Source organism: Scyliorhinus canicula, chromosome 2, assembly GCF_902713615.1.
Source record: "Scyliorhinus canicula chromosome 2, sScyCan1.1, whole genome shotgun sequence".
NCBI classification, from domain to species: Eukaryota; Metazoa; Chordata; class Chondrichthyes; order Carcharhiniformes; family Scyliorhinidae; genus Scyliorhinus; species Scyliorhinus canicula.
The window spans coordinates 109299939-109318541 of NC_052147.1; the positions used below are offsets into that span (position 1 = coordinate 109299939).

Sequence of the window (18603 nt, forward strand, 5' to 3'; positions counted from 1 at the left end):
GGACATATTGTCGCCATTTTGAATGGTTGGTAGAAAGCTCCTCCTTGTCATTAATGGGGGAGATGGTGGCGTACTCGTAATATAATACTGGTAATCGAAAGGCCCGGACTAATGTTTTTGGGAAATGGGTTCAAATCCCACCAGAGCAGCTGGTGGAATTTCAATTCAATTAATAAAAGCTCTCAAATTGGAAGGTAGTCTCAGAAACGGTGATCATAAAACTATCATCAATTGCTGTAAAAACCCATCTGGTTTGTCCCTCAGCACATTTGATTTAGTTGAATTTATTAATGTTTTACTTAAACTTTACTTAAACTTAAACTTTCGGGGTGGAAATCTGCCATCGTTGCTTGATCTGATCTATATGTGACTCCAGATCACAGAAATGTGATTGAACAGAAATCTCACCTGCCTGCTCAGGTAGATGTAAATGATGCCATAGTACTAGTCTGAGGAGGAACTGAGAGGTTATCCCCAGTGTCCTGATCAATGTTTACCCCACAATCAACATTGCGGAAAACTGGTCATTACACACTACTGTTTCTGGGGGTTTGCTGTGTGTAAATTGGCTGCTAAGTTTCCTATTTTACAACAGTGAATACACTTCAAAAAGTACTTCAGTGCCAGGTTATCACCCTGTCCGGAGCCCATCACCCGGGGGCCTCCGGTGGCGAGGGAGACCACCCCAGGTGCCGTTACGCCTATTCCATATTTGTGTGGACTGTGCTAAATGGCGCCATGGTGAGGGCTCCCAGGCGTAGGCATTTGTTCCCAGACCTCGGAAGCATTAGGCTCAGACATATTTAAGTGAGCCAAACTGCTCACTTAGATATGTAAATCTGGATGCCGTCCTCCGAGATCTCGTTGGATCTCGCAAGGCATTCCGAGCGTCGCCAATCTCGCGAGAGGGCTTCATCGTGTCACCGAGTCGGGAACGACAAGGCCGTTTATTGTGCCCACAGTTTCACATGTGGCAACCGATGGCTCAACCAAGTGGATATTCTTCACATGTTACTGATAGTGGGCAAGCCATTCAGCCGCAGAATCCATTTTAACCAAACTCAATCCGGCCTCGCTGCGTAACCAGACACATGTCGGTCCCTGCAGGTGTGGGAATGCTGGCTAAATTTTCCCCTTCTTCACCCAGAGGCAGATTTGAACATGCTTAAACTACTGCATTGCAATCAACAAATCGAGCAGAGGCCAATAGTCAATGTTGGGATTGCGAGTGTCAGTGGCACACCGAAAGATGCCATCCACGATTGATTACTTGAACCATTACGCAAACCATTCAGTAAATGTTATAATAGCAGATTCACAAACAGTTTTAAATGTGCAGCCTGAATTTTACCATGGACACAGGGTCTAATAAGTTGCCTGAAAGTACTTAACCAATTATCATATTTTCTATTTATTTTACACAATACTAAAATAAATTACAATTAACTATTTAAAATAAAACCCTGCTCCGGATAAGCACAGTGCAAAAGGGCTTTGCCAGAGGATGTTGCCTCTGCGTTGTTGGATGTAAAATTTACATGGTTGTTTGTGGATCTCTTTAAAGACATTGGGCAGGTTCTTGATGCTAATCAGAGGGTGGCTCTGATACTTCAGCAGTATTATCAGGAGAGGTGATCACTGTTGAGGTGGGGGGGGGGGGGGGGGGCACCTTGGGAGATGAGCCACATTTAATGAAAAAATGAAAAACAGGCAGCCGAGGGCCAGAATCCTTTGGCGAGATCAATGGGGCCACAGTTGGGGGTTACTTACCCCAATTGCATCCTCCTCTTTTGGCCATCAAGCCGTCAACTCCAATTGTCCCACACCGCCAGCAACCAAAGGAAGGTCAGCTCCGTTTAGCCAGCAGCCTTCCCATAGGGCGGGAGAGTTACCCAGCCCTCAGCAAAACGGTCCCTAATTGGACCAGTCGACCGCCCATCTCATCAGAGTAGACATCCTTCCTGCCTCCGATCTTGCCACTGATCTAGCAGTGGAGCCCGACCACATGAGCCTTTCCATGATTTTACCAGTGTCCCCCTTTTCCAGCCTGCCTTTCCGCCAGTTGGTTAAATCCCGAATATCACCATTTAAGTATGCAGGATTATAAAATTGTCATTAGTACTGTTGGATCACAAAGTGATCCATTCATGGGTGCTGCAAGGTCTGACAAGTCAACTGATATTTTTCATTCCCCTTCACACTCCAAATGTTCGAACAGGGTCAGTTTCGCACAGACACGTGATCAATTATCAATATTGACTTTGCACAATAACAAAATAAATCACAGTTTGTCCTGTAAAAGAAATGCTATTTCCTTCATTACTCTTAGTGGTGCCTTGTCAAGGGGCATGGTCAGGGGATGTTGCCTATGTTGATGGATATTGAATTTAACAGATTTTTCATCAATCTTAATAATCTAATTGATTCCACCAGAATTGAATGTCAGAAACTATGCTCAAAACTAAAGTGCCGGTAAAAGATCGTGGAACTAATATATGTAAGAAATAGTCATAATATAGATTTTTTTCCAGGAATGTTACTAAAACCTGAGTTAAGGTGCATACAGACAATATGACTGCTAGAGCGGGTGATTAAGGTGCCCTAAAAGTGAGGGGATCCTTGATTTGTCATTGAAGTGTTCTGTTAATAGATCTTGAGAAGTAATTACTTGTTTACAGATAACCAGAAAATGGAATACTGTTTCAGTTTGAAGAACCTCTGGGGGTAAATCATTTATGAGGGATATTGTTTTTGGTTCTGGCTAAACAAGTTAAAGGACATCTTGTGAGAAGACACAAAAAATGCCTTATGTGTTGGGTACAGATTATGTAGTTAATGGGAGGAGCCAGATCTGCCTGAAAAGTCAGTAGATTCCAGAACTTTGATATGAACAGTGTTTCAGTTTGGTCCGAAAAGGTTCCCGCTCCAAAGAATCTGTACAGAGAAAAGCAAGTAAAATCCTGGTTGTTAGTTTTATTCATGAATGGTACTTTATATGTTTGCTTAAGTAGAATATAGTGGCAGGTTTAGGAAGTCAGTTATGGTTTCTTCTTTTACTTCAGAACTATTATAACTGTTAACTGTGAAGCTCCTTTTTTTAACCAATGTGATTAATTACGTGATTAAATTAAAGTTTGTTTTAACAAAGAAGATACCTATTAAAACCATAAGACATAGGAGCAGAATTAGGCCATTCAACACATCGAGTTTACTCCATCATTCAATCATGACTGATGTTTCTCATCCCCATTCTCCTGCCATCCCCCCATAATCCCTGATCCCCTTATTGATCAAACATCAGTCACTGTCTTAAAGACACGCACTAATTTGGCTTCCACAGCCTTTTGCAGCAATGCGTTCCACAGATTCACCACTCTGGCTGAAGAAATTCTTCCTCATCTCAGTTTTAAAGGATCATCCATTCAGTTTGAGGCCGTGTCCTCAGGTTCTAGTTTCTCCTGCCACTGGAAACATCGCGTCCACGTTCACTCTATCTAGGCCTCTCAGTGTTCTGTAAGTTTCAATGAGATTCCCCCTCATCCTTCTAAACTCCACTGAGTACAGACCCCAGAGTCCTCAACCGTTCCTCATATGACACATCCTTCACTCCGGGGATCATTCATATGAACCTTCTCTGGACCCTCTCCAAGGCCAGCACATCCTTCCTTAGATACAGGACCCAAAACTGCTCACAATATTCCAAAATGGGTCTGTCCAGCACCTTATACAGCCTCAGAAGTACATCCCTGCTCTTGTATTCTAGCCATTTTGACATGAATGCTAAGATTGAATTTGCCTTTCTAACTGTCAATGGAACATGCATGTTAACCTTAAGAGAATCCTGAACTAGGACTCCTAAGTTCCTTTGTGCTTCTGATTTCTGAAGCCTCTTCCCATTTAAAAAATAGTCCATGCCTCTATTTTTCCTACTGAAGTGCACAACCTCACACTTTCTATATTGTATTCCATTTGCCACTGCTTTGCCCGCTCTCCTACCCTGTCCAGGTCCTTCTGCAGCCTCTCTGCTTCCTCAACACAACATGTCCCTCTACATATCTTTGTCCCATCTGCAAACCGAGCAACAATGCCTCAATTCCTTCTTCCAGATCATTAATCTATATTGTGAATAGCTGTGGTCCCAACACTGACCCCTGCGGAACACCACTAGTCATCGGTTGTCATTCTGAAAAGGAATACCCCTTTATCCCTACTCTCTGCCTTCTGCCAGTCGGCTAATCCTCTATCCATGCCACTGCCTTGACCCTAACACCATGGGCTCTTCTCTTATTTAGCAGCCTCCTGTATTGCACCCTGTCAACGGCCAAATCCAAACAGATCACGTCCACTGGTTCTCCTTTGCATAATCTCCTCGAAGAATTCTAACAGATTTGTCAGGCATAACCCCCCCCCCCCCCGACGAATTTGTGTAGGCTCAGTTCTATTTTATCATGCCCTTCTAATCTCATCCTTAATAATAGACTAAAATCTTACCAACAACCGAAGTTAGGCTCGCCGGCCTACATTATCCTGTCTTCTACCTCCCTCCCTTCTTAAACAGGGGTGTTACATTTGCCATTTTCCAATCTTCTGGGACCCTCCCTGCCTCCAGTCATTCCGGAAAGGTCACCAGCAATGCCTCCACAATCTCCTCAGCTATCTCCCTGAAAACCTGGGGTGTAGTCCATCCGGTCTGGGTGATTTATCCACCTTCAGACCATTCAGTTTCCCCAGAACCTTCTCCTTAGTGATGGATTGGATTGGATTTGTTTATTACTACATGTACCGAGGTACATTGAAAAGTATTTTTCTGCGAGCAGCTCAAACAAATCATTTAGTACATGAAAAGAAAAGAAAATACATAATAGGGCAACATAAGGCACACAATGTAAATACATAGATACCAGCATTGGGTGAAGCATGCGGGAGTGTAGTATTAATCAGGTCAATCCATAAGAGGGTTGTTTAGGAGTCTGGTTACAGCGGGAAGAAGCTGATTTTGAATCTGTTTGTGCGTGTTCTCAGACTTTTGTATCTCCTGCCCGATGGAAGAAGTTGGAAGAGTGAGTAAGCCGGGTGGGAGGGGGCCCTTCATTATACTGCCTGCTTTTCCAAGGCAGCGGGAAGTGTAGAGAAAGTCAATGGATGGGAGGTGGGTTCGTGTGATAGATGGTCTGCGTTCACGACTTTCTGAAGTTTCTTGCGGTCTTGGGCCGAGCAGTTGCCATACCAGGCTGTGATGCATCCAGATAGGTCACTTAACTCAACTCTGTCCCCTGACTCTCTTGAAGTTCTGGTATGCCACTGGCGTCTTCCACTGTGAAAACTGGTGCAAAGTACCTCCTCAGATCCTCTGCTATTTCTTTGTTCCCTTACAGCGGGAAGAAGCTGATTTTGAATCTGTTTGTGCGTGTTCTCAGACTTTTGTATCTCCTGCCCGATGGAAGAAGTTGGAAGAGTGAGTAAGCCTCATTTCCAGCGGTCCAATGTACATTCTTGAGGCTCTTACCTTTTATATATCGAAAAAAATGTTTGTAATCTTGTTTTATATTGGCATCTTCTCCCCCCCCCCCTCCCCCCCCCAACCTTTTTGCTTTTTTAGTTATCCTCTGCTTGCTTTCAGAGAGTTCCCAATCCTCTGGCTTCCCACTAATCATCACCACAGAATGTGTTTTCCTGTGGTTTTACGTGGTCCTTGACATCCCTCACCAGCCATGGTTGCCTTGTCCTCCCCTTAGCATGTTTCCTACTTCTTGGGACAAACTTCTGTTGTGCCTCCCTAATAACACCCAAAAACTCCTGCCATCGCTGTTCCACTGTCTTCCCTGTTAGGTCCCCCTTCCAATCAACTCTGGCCAGCTCCCCCCTCATGTCTTTGTAATTACCATTATTTCATTGTGATACCGTTACATCTGATTACAGCTTCTCCCTCTCAAACTGCAGGGTAAATTCTATCATATTGCGGTCACTGTCCCCGAAGGGTTCCTTCACCTTAAGTTCCCTAATCATGTCTGCCTCATTACACATCAGCAAATCCAGAATTGCTTGTTCCCTCGTGGGCTCTACCACAAGCTGCTCAAACAAAAACATCTTGTAGACATTTCACAAATTCCTTTTCTTGGGATCCGCTACTAACCTGATTTTCCCAGTCCACCTGCATATGGAAGTCCCCCATGATTATTGTAATATTGCCTTTTTTATATGCCATTTCTATTATTACCTTTTTGGTTCTGCTTTATAATTTAGCAGCTAGTTGCTCATATTCCTTCAGAAGAACCTCTATTCTCATTCTACCGATGTCATTGCTACCTACATGGACCATGGCAGCTGGATCTGTACCCTCCCACTCCAAATTCCTCTGCAGCCCAGATGAGATATCCCGAACCCAAACAGCAAGCAGGCAACTCAACCTTCGGCATTCTTGATCCTGGTCACAGAGAACAGTCTATGCCGTTAACTATACTATCCCCAATTATGATTACATTTAGTTTCTCTTTCCCCACTTGAACGGCTCCCTGTACCATGGTGCTGTGCTCAGTTTGCTCATCCTCCCTGCAGTCCCAGTTCCCGTCCACACAGGGAGTAAGAATCTCAGACCTGTTGGACAAGGTTAAGGGCTTAGGCTCCTGTAACTCTACCTCCTGGATCCCTCAACCTGCCTCATTCGCTGCCGCACCCTCCTGTCCCTGACCATTACCCAAATTCAAGTTAGTTAGTCTAAGGGGTGTGACTGCCTCCTGAAACACAGTGTCCAGGTATCTCTGCCCCTCTCTGATGTGTCGCAGCGTTCGAAGCTCAGAATCCAGCTCATCTACTCTGAGCCAGAATTCCTCAAGCAACCAACACTACAGATGTCCTGGTCCACCCGTGCTAACGCTATGACCAAGAAAGCACAACAGCGCCTATACTTCCTCAGGAAACTAAGGAAATTGGGTATGCCCACATTGCACCATAGAAAGCATCCTATCTGGCTGCATCCCAGCCTGGTATGGGAACTGCTTGACCCAAAACCGCAAGAAACTTAAGAGAGTCATGAACACCGCCCAGACCATCACGCAAACCCACCTCCTGTCCATTGACTCTATCTATACCTCCCGCTGCCTTCGGAAAACAGGCAGCATAATGAAAGACCCCTACCACCCGGCTTGCTCATTCTTCCAACTTCTTCCATCGGGCAGGAGATACAAAAGTCTGAGAACAGCTTCTTCCCCGCTGTTACCAGACTCCTAAACGACCCTCTTATGGACTGACCTGATTAATACTACACTCCCGTATGCTTCACCCGATGCCGGTGTCTATGTATTTACGTTGTGTGCCTTGTGTTGCCCTATTACGTATTTTCTTTGCATGTACTGAATGATCTGTTTGAGCTACACGTGACAATAAACAAATCCAATGTAGTCACTGGGAACCATGACTCCCATATCATGCAGGAACAACATATCACCTGACCCTGCATCTCTACTTTATTTAATTAGATTTAATTTACATTTTTTTAAATTTCCAGCTAGTTTTAGTCTTTCTAATCTGTAAAATAGTTATCTTTTTACCTTTAATCTGAAAGCAACTTAGACTAGGTCATGCAAGTTAGCAGTTACATTTCAGCCAATGAACTTACCATTTTTCTGTGACGTCACTACTGTATTGTTTTTCAAACTCAGGCCGCTACGCAGATGCGCTACTCAGCTCCCGCTCTTTTTAAATCTCCGCTCTGACTCTCAGGTCCCGCTCTTTTCAAATCTCCGCTCTGACTCTCAGCTCCTGCTCTTTTTAAATCTCCGCTCTGACTCTCAGCTCCTGCTCTTTTTAAATCCCTTCACTGACTCTCAGCCCCGCTCTTTGTAAATCTTTTAAAATTGATCAGTGTTATCACTCCTGTGATGCAGTAACATTTCATAGAGGCATAGAGGTCTACAGCACAAAAAAAGGCTCTTCGGCCCATCGTGTCTGCACCAATCAAAAACAACCACATAGGTATTCTAATCCCAATTTCCAGCACAGCTGAAAGAATGAGGACTGCAATGCTCGATTGCAGTCAAATGGCCTCTGCTGTATCGTGCTACATTGTAATGCTCCTCATCGGCTATGACCACTTGTCAAGATTCCAACAGGGGGACTCACCATATGGGGAGGCATCCCAGCCATCAAGAGAAGATGATATGGTAAAAAAAAGTGCGAATTAACCATTTCCTTAATTTAGATCAGAATATTGTAATTTATTTACATTATGTCAAATCAACTGGGAATTGAAATGGACATTTGTCCACTGTCTGAACGTAAGTGTGCAGGCAGTAATTAGATATAGCTCTTAGGACTAAAGGGATCAAGGGATTTCGGGGGAAGGCATGAACTTGATGATCAGCCATGATCATAATGAATGGAGCGGCAGGCTCGAAGAGTCGAATGGCCTCCTCCTGCTTCTATTTTCTATGTTTCTATGTCTAGTAATAGACAGTGAGTAAATTTGAGAAGTTAGACAGATTTCTAATTAGTAATGGGGTGAAGGATTACGGAGAACAGGCAGGACAATGGAGATGAGGCCATGATGAGATCAGCCGTGATTGTATTGAAAGGTGGAGCAGGCTCAAGAGGCTAAATTGCCTCCTCCTGCCCTTACTTCTGATGTTTTAAGAAATAACTATTCTGTCTCATTCCACCTTCCAGCTCTTGGTCTATAGCCCTGTGGGTAACCACAACTCAAGCACAAATCTGGTGGTCTTGATTAATATGGGGATTTTTTAATTAATAAGGGGATCAAGGGTTACGGGACGAAGGCAGGAGAATGGCGATGAGGAACATATCAGCCATGATCGAATGACGGAGCTGACTCAATGGGCCAAATAGCCTAATTCTGCTCATATATCTTATGGTCTTCATTCCAAGTACTAAGTGCATTTCAATCACTCAAGCACGCGAGTGCAATGCACTTACCTCTCTTTGATGTGGTCAATGTTTGTAAACATTGTGTTTCAGCACTTAGGGTCGCTAATCCATGAAGGGAGATAAATGAATCAAGGCTGCAGCTGGTTTGTGGAAGGTGTCAGTCACAGCCCACTACTAGAAAGTTACGAATGGTTTGCAGCTAATGGCTGGGGTAGAAATGGCTGTTCTCCTTCGAGAAATGGACACATGTCATCTCTAGGTAAGGGTTACAGTTGAACTTTTTTTTCACTGCCCCTCTTTGGACTGCTCTCCAACTTCTAGACAGTGGTCTCTTTTCTGGGGGGGTGCGCAGGAGTGGTCTGGGGAGGGTTCCCTCTCGTCAGTGAGTCTCTGTAGGGAGTTACTTCAATTAGGGAGTCATGGGGGTGGGAGATTCTTTCAGTTAGGGGGTCCCTATTCGTAGGGTCCCTGTGGGAATCTCCCTAATAAGGGGTTCCTGGGAGGGTCTCCTTTCTAAGGGGATCCTGGGGGTAAGGGGGGGCATTTGTCTGGTCGAGGAGGGGTGGGCAGATCGTGCATCGTTGGTGGGGTGGTGGTCCTCGGATGGAATCTGGGGACAACTACCCTGAGGCATTATCCCCTTGGCCCACTGCAAGGTTCACCATGCCAGGGCCATGCTGGCAGATACAAGTGATCTTCATCCACGTGTTTCCCGGCCCCGGAAAATTCTGGAGGGCCAGAGCATAGGGTGCCAAGCCCTCTAAATGGATAGAAATGGGTCTCAACCTGCACCCGTTTGCATTCATTTCCTTGCTCCTGCTGGCATGCGGTCAATTCTGGCAGCAGCAGTGGGGGTGTGTGGGGCAGGAGGGGGCGTAGGAGCAACACATTTGGATCAATCCTGATTTTTCAATTTCCGCCATATTATGGACCCCGATACCTGTATTGGCTGATGGAGAATCCATCCCCACATTGTTGGACTATGTGTTAAACTTGAGGAGAGAATTAATCGGGCTGGTGAATTGGTGAGAAAGCATTTAAAATTGTCACAGCATGTGATGAAAAAAGAGGCAGGTAAGAAATCAAAAACTCATAGTTTTGTTAGTGGGGAGAAAGTATCAGTGTTATTACCAGCAGTAGTGAACCATTAAATGTAAGATTTGGGGGGCCTTATCAAATTGAAAGGAAATTGAGTTGAGGTGAATTGTTTGATAAGAACACCAGATAGAAGGAAAACTCACAGAGTGGGTCATGTTTATATGCTAAAATGATTTTGATAGGGAAGGAAAGCAGAAGGATGTGTTAGTAGTTATAACTCAGGAAGAAGGGATAAATCCAGATGATTCTCAATGTGGCTTTCCTCAAATTAGATTGAACAATGAGGAAGTAATAAGACCATTGGATAAATTCCTGAGTTACTTTTGGAGGAAAATCAGAGAGATCTGAAAGAGTTATTAGAGTCACATAGAGCTATATGTTGGAACAAACTAGAAAGTACATGATGCAGATGTAGATATAGGAAGCTCTGTTCAAATTAAGTAACTACCATATGGACTGAATCCACTAGAGTTGGCACAGGTTCAAAAGGAGATTGAAAGCATGCTTAAGAATGATAAAATCAAAGTGAGTTGCAGTGATTGGAGCTCACCTATTGTGATGGTATCAAAACCTGATGGAACACAAAGATTGTGTATAGGTTATAGGAAAGTCAACAAAGTTAGATTTGTATCCTATTCCTCATTTTGAAGACTATTGAAAGGGTGGGACAAGCAAATTTAATTTGAAAAATTGACTTACTAAAAGGATGCAAGTACCTTTATCAGAAAGGGGGAGGAGGTTTTGGCTTTAATAATGCCAAATTGTCTGTAGCAGTTTGAAGTTATGCTATTTGGAATGAAGAATATGCCAGTAACATTACTAAGACTAACTAAAAAGGTAATTTCTGTACTCAAGAATCGTGCAGTGGACATTGATGAACTGGTGATGTTCAGTCAAACAGGGCGGGTATGAAGTGGGGGGACAAGCCGCACACCCTCCCATTACATTCTGCCCATTGCTTCCACTGCCCATTCACAATGTTCAGCTTTTACATCCTTTGAACAAACCTTGTGAGTATCCACTGACGGAGGGGCGAGTCAGCACAGGATGGTTAGACATTAACTGTACAGCGAATTAAAACTGAACATCGTTTCATTCACACACAGATATTTTCCTTAAATCCCCTCAAAGCTGCTAATTAGGTCTCACACTGCACTGCTAGATGCAACAAATAGTTCAATTCATCTTTAAGCCTGACGTCTTCCTGGAATAAACCTCTTCAAGTTATTCTGATACTCAGAATACCCAGAATGGTTAAGCTTACGATAACCATCACTTTAAAATGCGAGTCTATATTATCATAGAATTTATAGTGCAGAAGAAGGCCATTCGGCCCATGGAGTCTGCACCAGCTCTTGGAAAGAGCACCTACTTAAGCCCACACCTCCACCCTATCCCCGTAACCCAGTAACCCCAGCTAACCTTTTTTGGACGCCAAAGGCAATTTATCATGGCCAATCCACCTAACCTGCACATCTTTGGACTGTGGGAGTAAACTCACACAGACATGGGGATAATGTGTAGACTCCACACAGACAGTGACCCAAGCTGGGAATCGAACCTGGGACCCTGGAGCTGTGAAGCAACTGTGCTAACCACTGTGCTACTGTGCTGCCCTAATATTGACCAAGTGTAGTTCAGTTCGATGAAAAAAAAATGACTATTTCCAAGGAATTTTTTTTTAAAACAGCAAAATAAGTCAATATATTTGTTGCAATGCACAGAAATGCTTATATCAACACTGATCCAGAACACAGATATTTGGATGCTCATGAGGCTATGATGACACAGCGAACAATATCCAATATTGCTGCAATAGAACCGTTCAACATCTCAATTGATTCATCAGAGCCGGTCCACTGAGCAGCTTGTAAGCCAGTGTGTGCATCTTGCTTTCCAACACGTACACTAACTACATGACAATGCATAAGAATGTGACTTTGTCTCGTCAATGAAGAATAATTGCAATTAAATATTTGCGATACCTATCATTTAGCATGTTTGGATAATCTTTGAATTAATTCATTACTGACAGCATTTTATTCCAATATGAAGCTATTTCCAGACACAGTCCCTGTAAGAACATTTCCTGAAAACACTAAAGTCATTTGTCAATGCAAGCAATGGAGAGCAGAATCGCTCCCCTGTTCGATTTCTCTGGGGCAAATTCTAATGATATGCAATTTTCTTCACGAGTCACCTGCGCGCGGGGTGGATTACAAGGTGTGTTTTCCAGATGGACTTCCACCTTTCAAAGGATAGAAGCCACAAGGATAAGAGAAACATGCCCGCTGAGTCCACCTCTAATTACACATCTTTAAACTAGTGCTGCTGTGTCTCGCTCTATAACCTTGCATAATTGACAACAGCAGCAAAGTATCACCACAGCATGTGCTAGAGCTGTGGTTCCCAAACCTTTTTGATCATGAACCCACCTACGCAGACTTACCATCTTTTTACATGCCCCTACTTGCAGCTTGTTTTTTTTAACTTGCCTCTCTCATGGCAACACGTTTTGTAAAGCACTTCAACACACATTACAAATAAGCATTTACCCTTAATTATATTTTTTAACTTATCACTCAGCTGTCCCTCTTCCCAAACCCCCTCTAACTCACTAGTGTCCCCATTCTCCAAATGCCTCTCCTCACCCCATTCACATATTCAGCAATCTCTCTTCCCAACCTCCCTCCCTCCACTCACACATTCAGCAACCTCTTTCCCAATCCACTGTTCCCCCCCCCACATAACAGCCCCTCGTCCCCATTCACTCAGCAGCCCCTCTTCTCAACCACCATTCACTAGCTCAGCAGCCCCTCCACCAATCTCCTCCCCCCCAATCACACATTCAGCAACCTTTCTCCCCAATCCCCTGCCCACCTCATCACTCAACAGCCCCTCTTCCCAACTGCGCTTTCCCTACACCCTCAGCAGCTCCTCTGTCCAATCCCCGCCCCATGAGCTGTTCCTTTGTACTTTTCTGAGGCAGCTCTACTAGGGTAAAAAGATGATGTCGAGCTAATGTTACTGTACTAGTAATCCAGAGGTCCAGGCTAATACTCTGGCAAATGGTGAAATGCAAATTCAAATTGAAAAATATGGAATAATAAAACTAGTCTCAGTAATGATGACCATGGACCTATAATTGATAGTTTACTAATGTCTTTCAGGGAAGGATATCTGCCATCCTTACCTAGTCTGGCCTACCTGTGACTCCAGACCCATATAGCAATATGGTTGACTCTTAACTGCCCTATGAAATGGCCAAGCAAGCTGCTCAGTTCAAGGACAATTAGGAATGGGCATCAAATACTGGCCATGCCAACAACACCCACATCCTATGTGCCAGTGCCATCTTCCTGCCACACCTCCAATCATTGGCTGTTCCCTCCTCTGCCAGCTGCTGATAGGCACAACTGCATCTCACTGGAATGCTTGTTAGCAACATGCGTGGGAGAGAATCAACCGGTGATTGGAGGATCAATGGGAAGATCAGACTTTTGGGGGGAATGTTGGCATCGCTAGCTATTCCAGCATTTACTGCCCATCTCTAATTGCCCTTGAGAAGATGGTGGTGAGCTGCCTTCTTGAACTGCAGCTGTCTCTGGGCTGTAGGTACACCTGCAGTGCTGTGAGCGAGGGAGTTCCACAATTCTGACCCAGTGACAGTGAATGGTGATATCCTTCTAAGTCAGGATGGTGAGTGATTTGGAGGGGATCTTCAAAGTGGTGATGTTCCGATGTGTCCACTGCCCTTGTCCTTCTAGATGATAGTGGTCGTGGGTTTGGAAGGTGCTCTCTAAGATGCGTTGGGGAGTTCCTGTAGTTCATTTTGCAGATGGTAGATATGCCTGCCACTGTTTGCCAATGATGGGGGAAGTGAATATTTGTGGATAGCATGCCAATCAAGTGGGCTGCTTTTCCTGGAAGATGTTGAGCTTCTTGAGTGTTGGTGGAGCTGCACTGATCTAGGCAAGTGGGGATTATTCCATTGCACTCCAGACTTGTGCCTTCTAGGTGGTGCACAGGCTTTGAGCAGTCAAGAGGTGAGTTACTCACCGCAGGATTCCTAGCCTCTGACCTGCTCCTGTAGCCACAGTGATTAGTCCAGTTCAGTTTCTGGTCAACACTAACCCCCAGGATGTTGAAAATGGGGGATTCAGTGATGATAATGCCATTCAATATCAAGGGCAATGGTTAGATTGGCTCTTGCTGGAGATGGCAATTGCCTGGCACTTGTGTGGGGTGAATGTTACTTGCGACTTGTCAGCCCAAGCCTTGCTGCATTTGGATATGGACAGATTCAGTATCTGAGGCTTGGCAGCATATTAACTAGAGACACTTGTGTTTGGAAGGGGGAGGTGAAGGTTTGAAAAAAATTCACATTCCTGAAATTGCGCCATTACATCACAAAGAGGAAAGTACCCCCCAGAGATACCTGTCACTTTGGGAACCATTTTAGCTGATCAGGTAAGGTCAGTACGGAAGGTCTATCATGAAGCAATATTGCCAAGAATTACAAACCTCTGTGTTTAATACTTAGCTTCTGAGAAATACAAAATTATTTACATTCAGACATCTGATTACTTGATCGAAACATCTTATCCTTATTCAGATGCTGGGGATCCAGAGTTGTTGGTCCTTTCGAAGGTACTTAAGCCGTAGCTTGGCACGGAGGCACAGCTCAGAGGTGCAGTCAGCGAAAATGTGCTGGACATTGTGCTTCCTTTGCCAGTTCAAAGTTACGTTCAGGTTTCCGTGCAAACTCATCAAGTATAAGCCCATGAACGTAAAATCTTCCATGAATCAGCGCAGCCACACCAGCATCATCAATTATAATTGATCTGTGGCTGGAACTGGGAGTTCTCGAGCATCATGAAGAGAGGTAGAATTGTCAGAAAATTAAACTTTCTTCAACTGACTGATTTAATGTTTTTGGTCTTACTTTTGAAATCGGTGTCTCTACTGCTTTGATCTGCTTTCGGTATGTAAAATCAACCATTGATTGAAGCGACATAGGTACGTCCAGCTTGGTTGTAATTAACTGAATTTTGACTAATTTAAACAGAATTTCAAGTAATTTATAGCAATTATAGTAGCAGCAGGAGGAACACAACAGGGTCACGCTGCAAATGGGCTTTTGGTCACTGCAGCTACAGGTGATTAATACTGGATTAATGTGACCACGGGTGCCTGAGTATGTAATAAACTGGTTGGTTCTGTCCAATAGCAATATCCTTTATCCTGACTGGCTAGGACTGTATATTCTATATTTTGAACAAAATATGTGTTTAATAGTCGGCCCTCCGATGGCACATCAACACGGACATTCAAGGAGAACGGATAAGGGCACTTTCAGAGTGGTAAGCATCCCCAAGCAGGCGCACCCAATGGAAACCTGCATGCCAACCTGGGGCAAGGTCAGCTTTGTGGGTGGAGACTGCTTCAGGCAAATTAAGTTTCAAATCAGCATAAAAGATCACAGAAACCCAGATGTACAGTGATCACGACTGTAACTAACGTGCACAGACAATTCAAATTTTGAATGCATTGCAAGGATTTAGGGGCCGAAATCATGTAGGAACACAAGGCCCTTTGTAATAATATGGACAGATCTTTTCCAACTGATGTCACCATTGCACACAACTACGTTGCACTTCAAATAATGCTTCTTTGCCTTTTAACCTCCTACTTTAATATCAAAGTCACAGAAAAAGCACAGAAGGAGCTGCTTAAAACACAAACAATTACAGTAGAAATGTGATTATTTACTAGAGACTCGATCCAGGTCTTAAAAGGGCAACTTGGCTGTTACTCAGTCACCAGCAGATTGCAGCACTTGATCCGATGGCGAGATGTGGCGACATGCAGTGTTCACAGGAAGAAATGTAATGGGGGCTGCAGACTGGTGCGCCGTCTGATTGGAAACGCTGCCCTCAACTTTACCAGCTTATCAACATCCAAATATTTAAGCAGCAGTTTATCTAAATCAGTGCCCCTAGTTTCATTGCAAACCTTGATTTCTAGCAAGCCAACAGCCATGAAACAATGTTGAGTCAGTTAATACCCAATTATATTAACATTTGTTGCAAATTGCGTATACTTTCAGGTGATGTACAAAAGAGCTACAAAGGCAATGTATTGTGGTATCAGTAACTCTCTGGGGATGAAGCTAACACATTCAAGGACAAGAGTAAACTTTGCTGTCCGCTCTGTGACCATATTAAATCACCAGGTCAAAATGAGGTTTAATGAAAAACACATTTCAAGTTTTTCCCAAATTACATCATTTGTTTCTGTTCAACAGCAACTTTCTCCTGACTGACCATTCCTGCATTTGAATGAAATAAGTATTTAACAGTTGATTTTCCAACCACGCATCAACACAGACATTCAAGGAAAAGAGATGACAGCACTACTTACAGAGTCTCGTCGTTTTTAAATTCCAGCTCTCCGTACGTGTCCTCAAAGTCTTCTCCGCCCCCTTTGGCTGTCCCTTCTATTGTTCTAAAGGGGACAATGACTGTCCCGCGTGCCCCAGATGTTCTTAGCACTTTCACCTCCATCACACCAATGCTCTCGCTCACATGGACGACATCACTCTCAAAGGTAAAGATACCCGCATGGTCATCATCTAAAATAGTCACTGTTGCCACTAGTGGGGAAACGATTAAAGCTTTTGGATAGGGCACGTTATTTGGCTCGAGCGCATCTTCCAGTTCCAGCACTCTGATGTTATTGAGACGCACAAAGAAATGCTCATCTTCCTCAAAGATGTCATCATCGATGATGCCAAGTATGATTTCCTTTTGCGTTTCCCCCGACTTGAACACCAGGGTCCCTTCGCTGAACTCATAATCTGCACCGGCATTGGCTGAGCCGTCCTCTGTCTTGTAATCCACCACCACTGTTTTGGAAATGTCGCCGCCTTTGCGGACGACCATCAGTGAAACGGCGCCACAATTCTCCAGGCACTGGTAAGTGCAGGGGTCAAAGTAGACGCGGGAGCAGAGATCTTCGGGTGTTTCCGCCCTCACTTCGTGCATGCTCGTGCTCCGTTTGGCCTGCTCAGATGCATGCTTTTTCAGGATGTTGCCCGCTCCAGTCATCATCCGCGTCGCCTGGATACGGTAGAAGGCCCGGCTTTTCTGCTGGTGAGAAAGAGCATAATAATTCGCCATCTCCACCAGTTGATCCAACTCTTTTTCAGGATGCTTCTGCTTCAGGTCCTTGAGGATGCGGATCATCTCCTTGCGAGACTCGTCCACCTCTTTCCCTTCCAAACCCACCATCACCCCATCAACAAAGTGCGAGTTCACTAGCTTGCCATCCATCTCGATTCCTTTGGGAGGCTCACCTTCAGTCTCAATGACCAGACCTCGGTTCTTGGTGGTGCGATACTTCTTGTGCATGTACTTATAAAAGAGGAGCCTCCGGTCGGCAATCCAGGCCAGCAGGACACAAACTGGGAAAAACAAAAAGGTGACCAGTCCTTCCCACACCTCCACAACGCCTGGTGAAAAGACAGCGAGAATCATGTACAGCCAGATATAGGCAAAGATGCTCCAAGCGGCTGTGACAAAAAATACACGCAGGTGCTTAATTTTCCTGGTTTCGCCATCGGGAATGGAATAGACACAGATGGCAATAATGACAAACATATTAAAAGCAGCACTGCCGACAATTGTACTGGGGCCCAGTTCACCGGCTTTAAACCCGTGGCCGCAGACTTCAATCAGGGAAAGCATAATTTCTGGAGCGGATGAGCCCAGAGCCATGAGGGTCAGGTTGGACACTGTGTCATTCCAGACCCGAACCACGGTGGTGCTTGTCTCTCCATTGGGCTTGTTGATAGTTATCTCTTTCTCTTGCGATGTAATCACTTCTATTGAGGCCATAAAGCGATCCGCGACAATGGAGACCCCCAGGAACATGTAGATAAGCGCCACAAAATAAACTATAACCCTGGCAATTTTATCCCCCAGGGATGGATCTTCTGGGTACCAGATTGGCAAAACAACCCCTTGTTTGCATTCATACGTGCCCATACAGGAAGTATTTTGCTTTGGAGAATTTGTAGGTCCAGGTGTATCAGCATCCACGTGAGTGGGATGCATTAGCAGCATGACTGCTACAAGGCCCAAATGCAGGCAAAATGACATGAACGTCTGCAACTTAAACCACGCCATGCAAACACGTTCAGTCCCAATGTCCTCTATGAATCAAGTCAACCTTCCGAGTCAAAGAGCTTCCGCTGCAGGATCTGAAATAAATTTGAAAATGAAAAGCATAAATTTTTGGCTCGAGTCAAATAGCTCAGATAAAATCTTTGGGCAATGAGGTGCACCCCTGCAACAACTCTTCCTCCACTGCCCAAATTAAGAAAACTCACAAAGCATCGCAAAGAGATGGCAGCAATCAGCAGCAGTAAGCAATCTACAATGCAAGTTAGAACATAGAACATAGAACAGTACAGCACAGAACAGGCCCTTCGGCCCTCGATGTTGTGCCGAGCAATGATCACCCTACTCAAACCCACGTATCCACCCTATACCCGTAACCCAACAACCCCCCGCCTCCCCCCTTACTTTTTAGGACACTACGGGCAATTTAGCATGGCCAATC

At 44.5% G+C, this 18603-nt stretch overlaps 1 protein-coding gene across 3 annotated transcripts in view; it reads right to left on the minus strand.

Moving 5' to 3' along the window:
- Nucleotides 1-18603, minus strand: part of slc8a3 (solute carrier family 8 member 3) — a 718916-nt gene that overhangs the window by 692323 nt on the left and 7990 nt on the right. For all 3 annotated transcript variants that reach the window (XM_038784611.1, XM_038784618.1, XM_038784603.1), the window contains exon 2: nt 16402-18241. In XM_038784611.1, coding sequence (XP_038640539.1) covers nt 16402-18167 — 1766 coding nt within the window. In that variant the 5' untranslated portion in view covers nt 18168-18241. The remainder of the gene's footprint in view (nt 1-16401; nt 18242-18603) is intronic.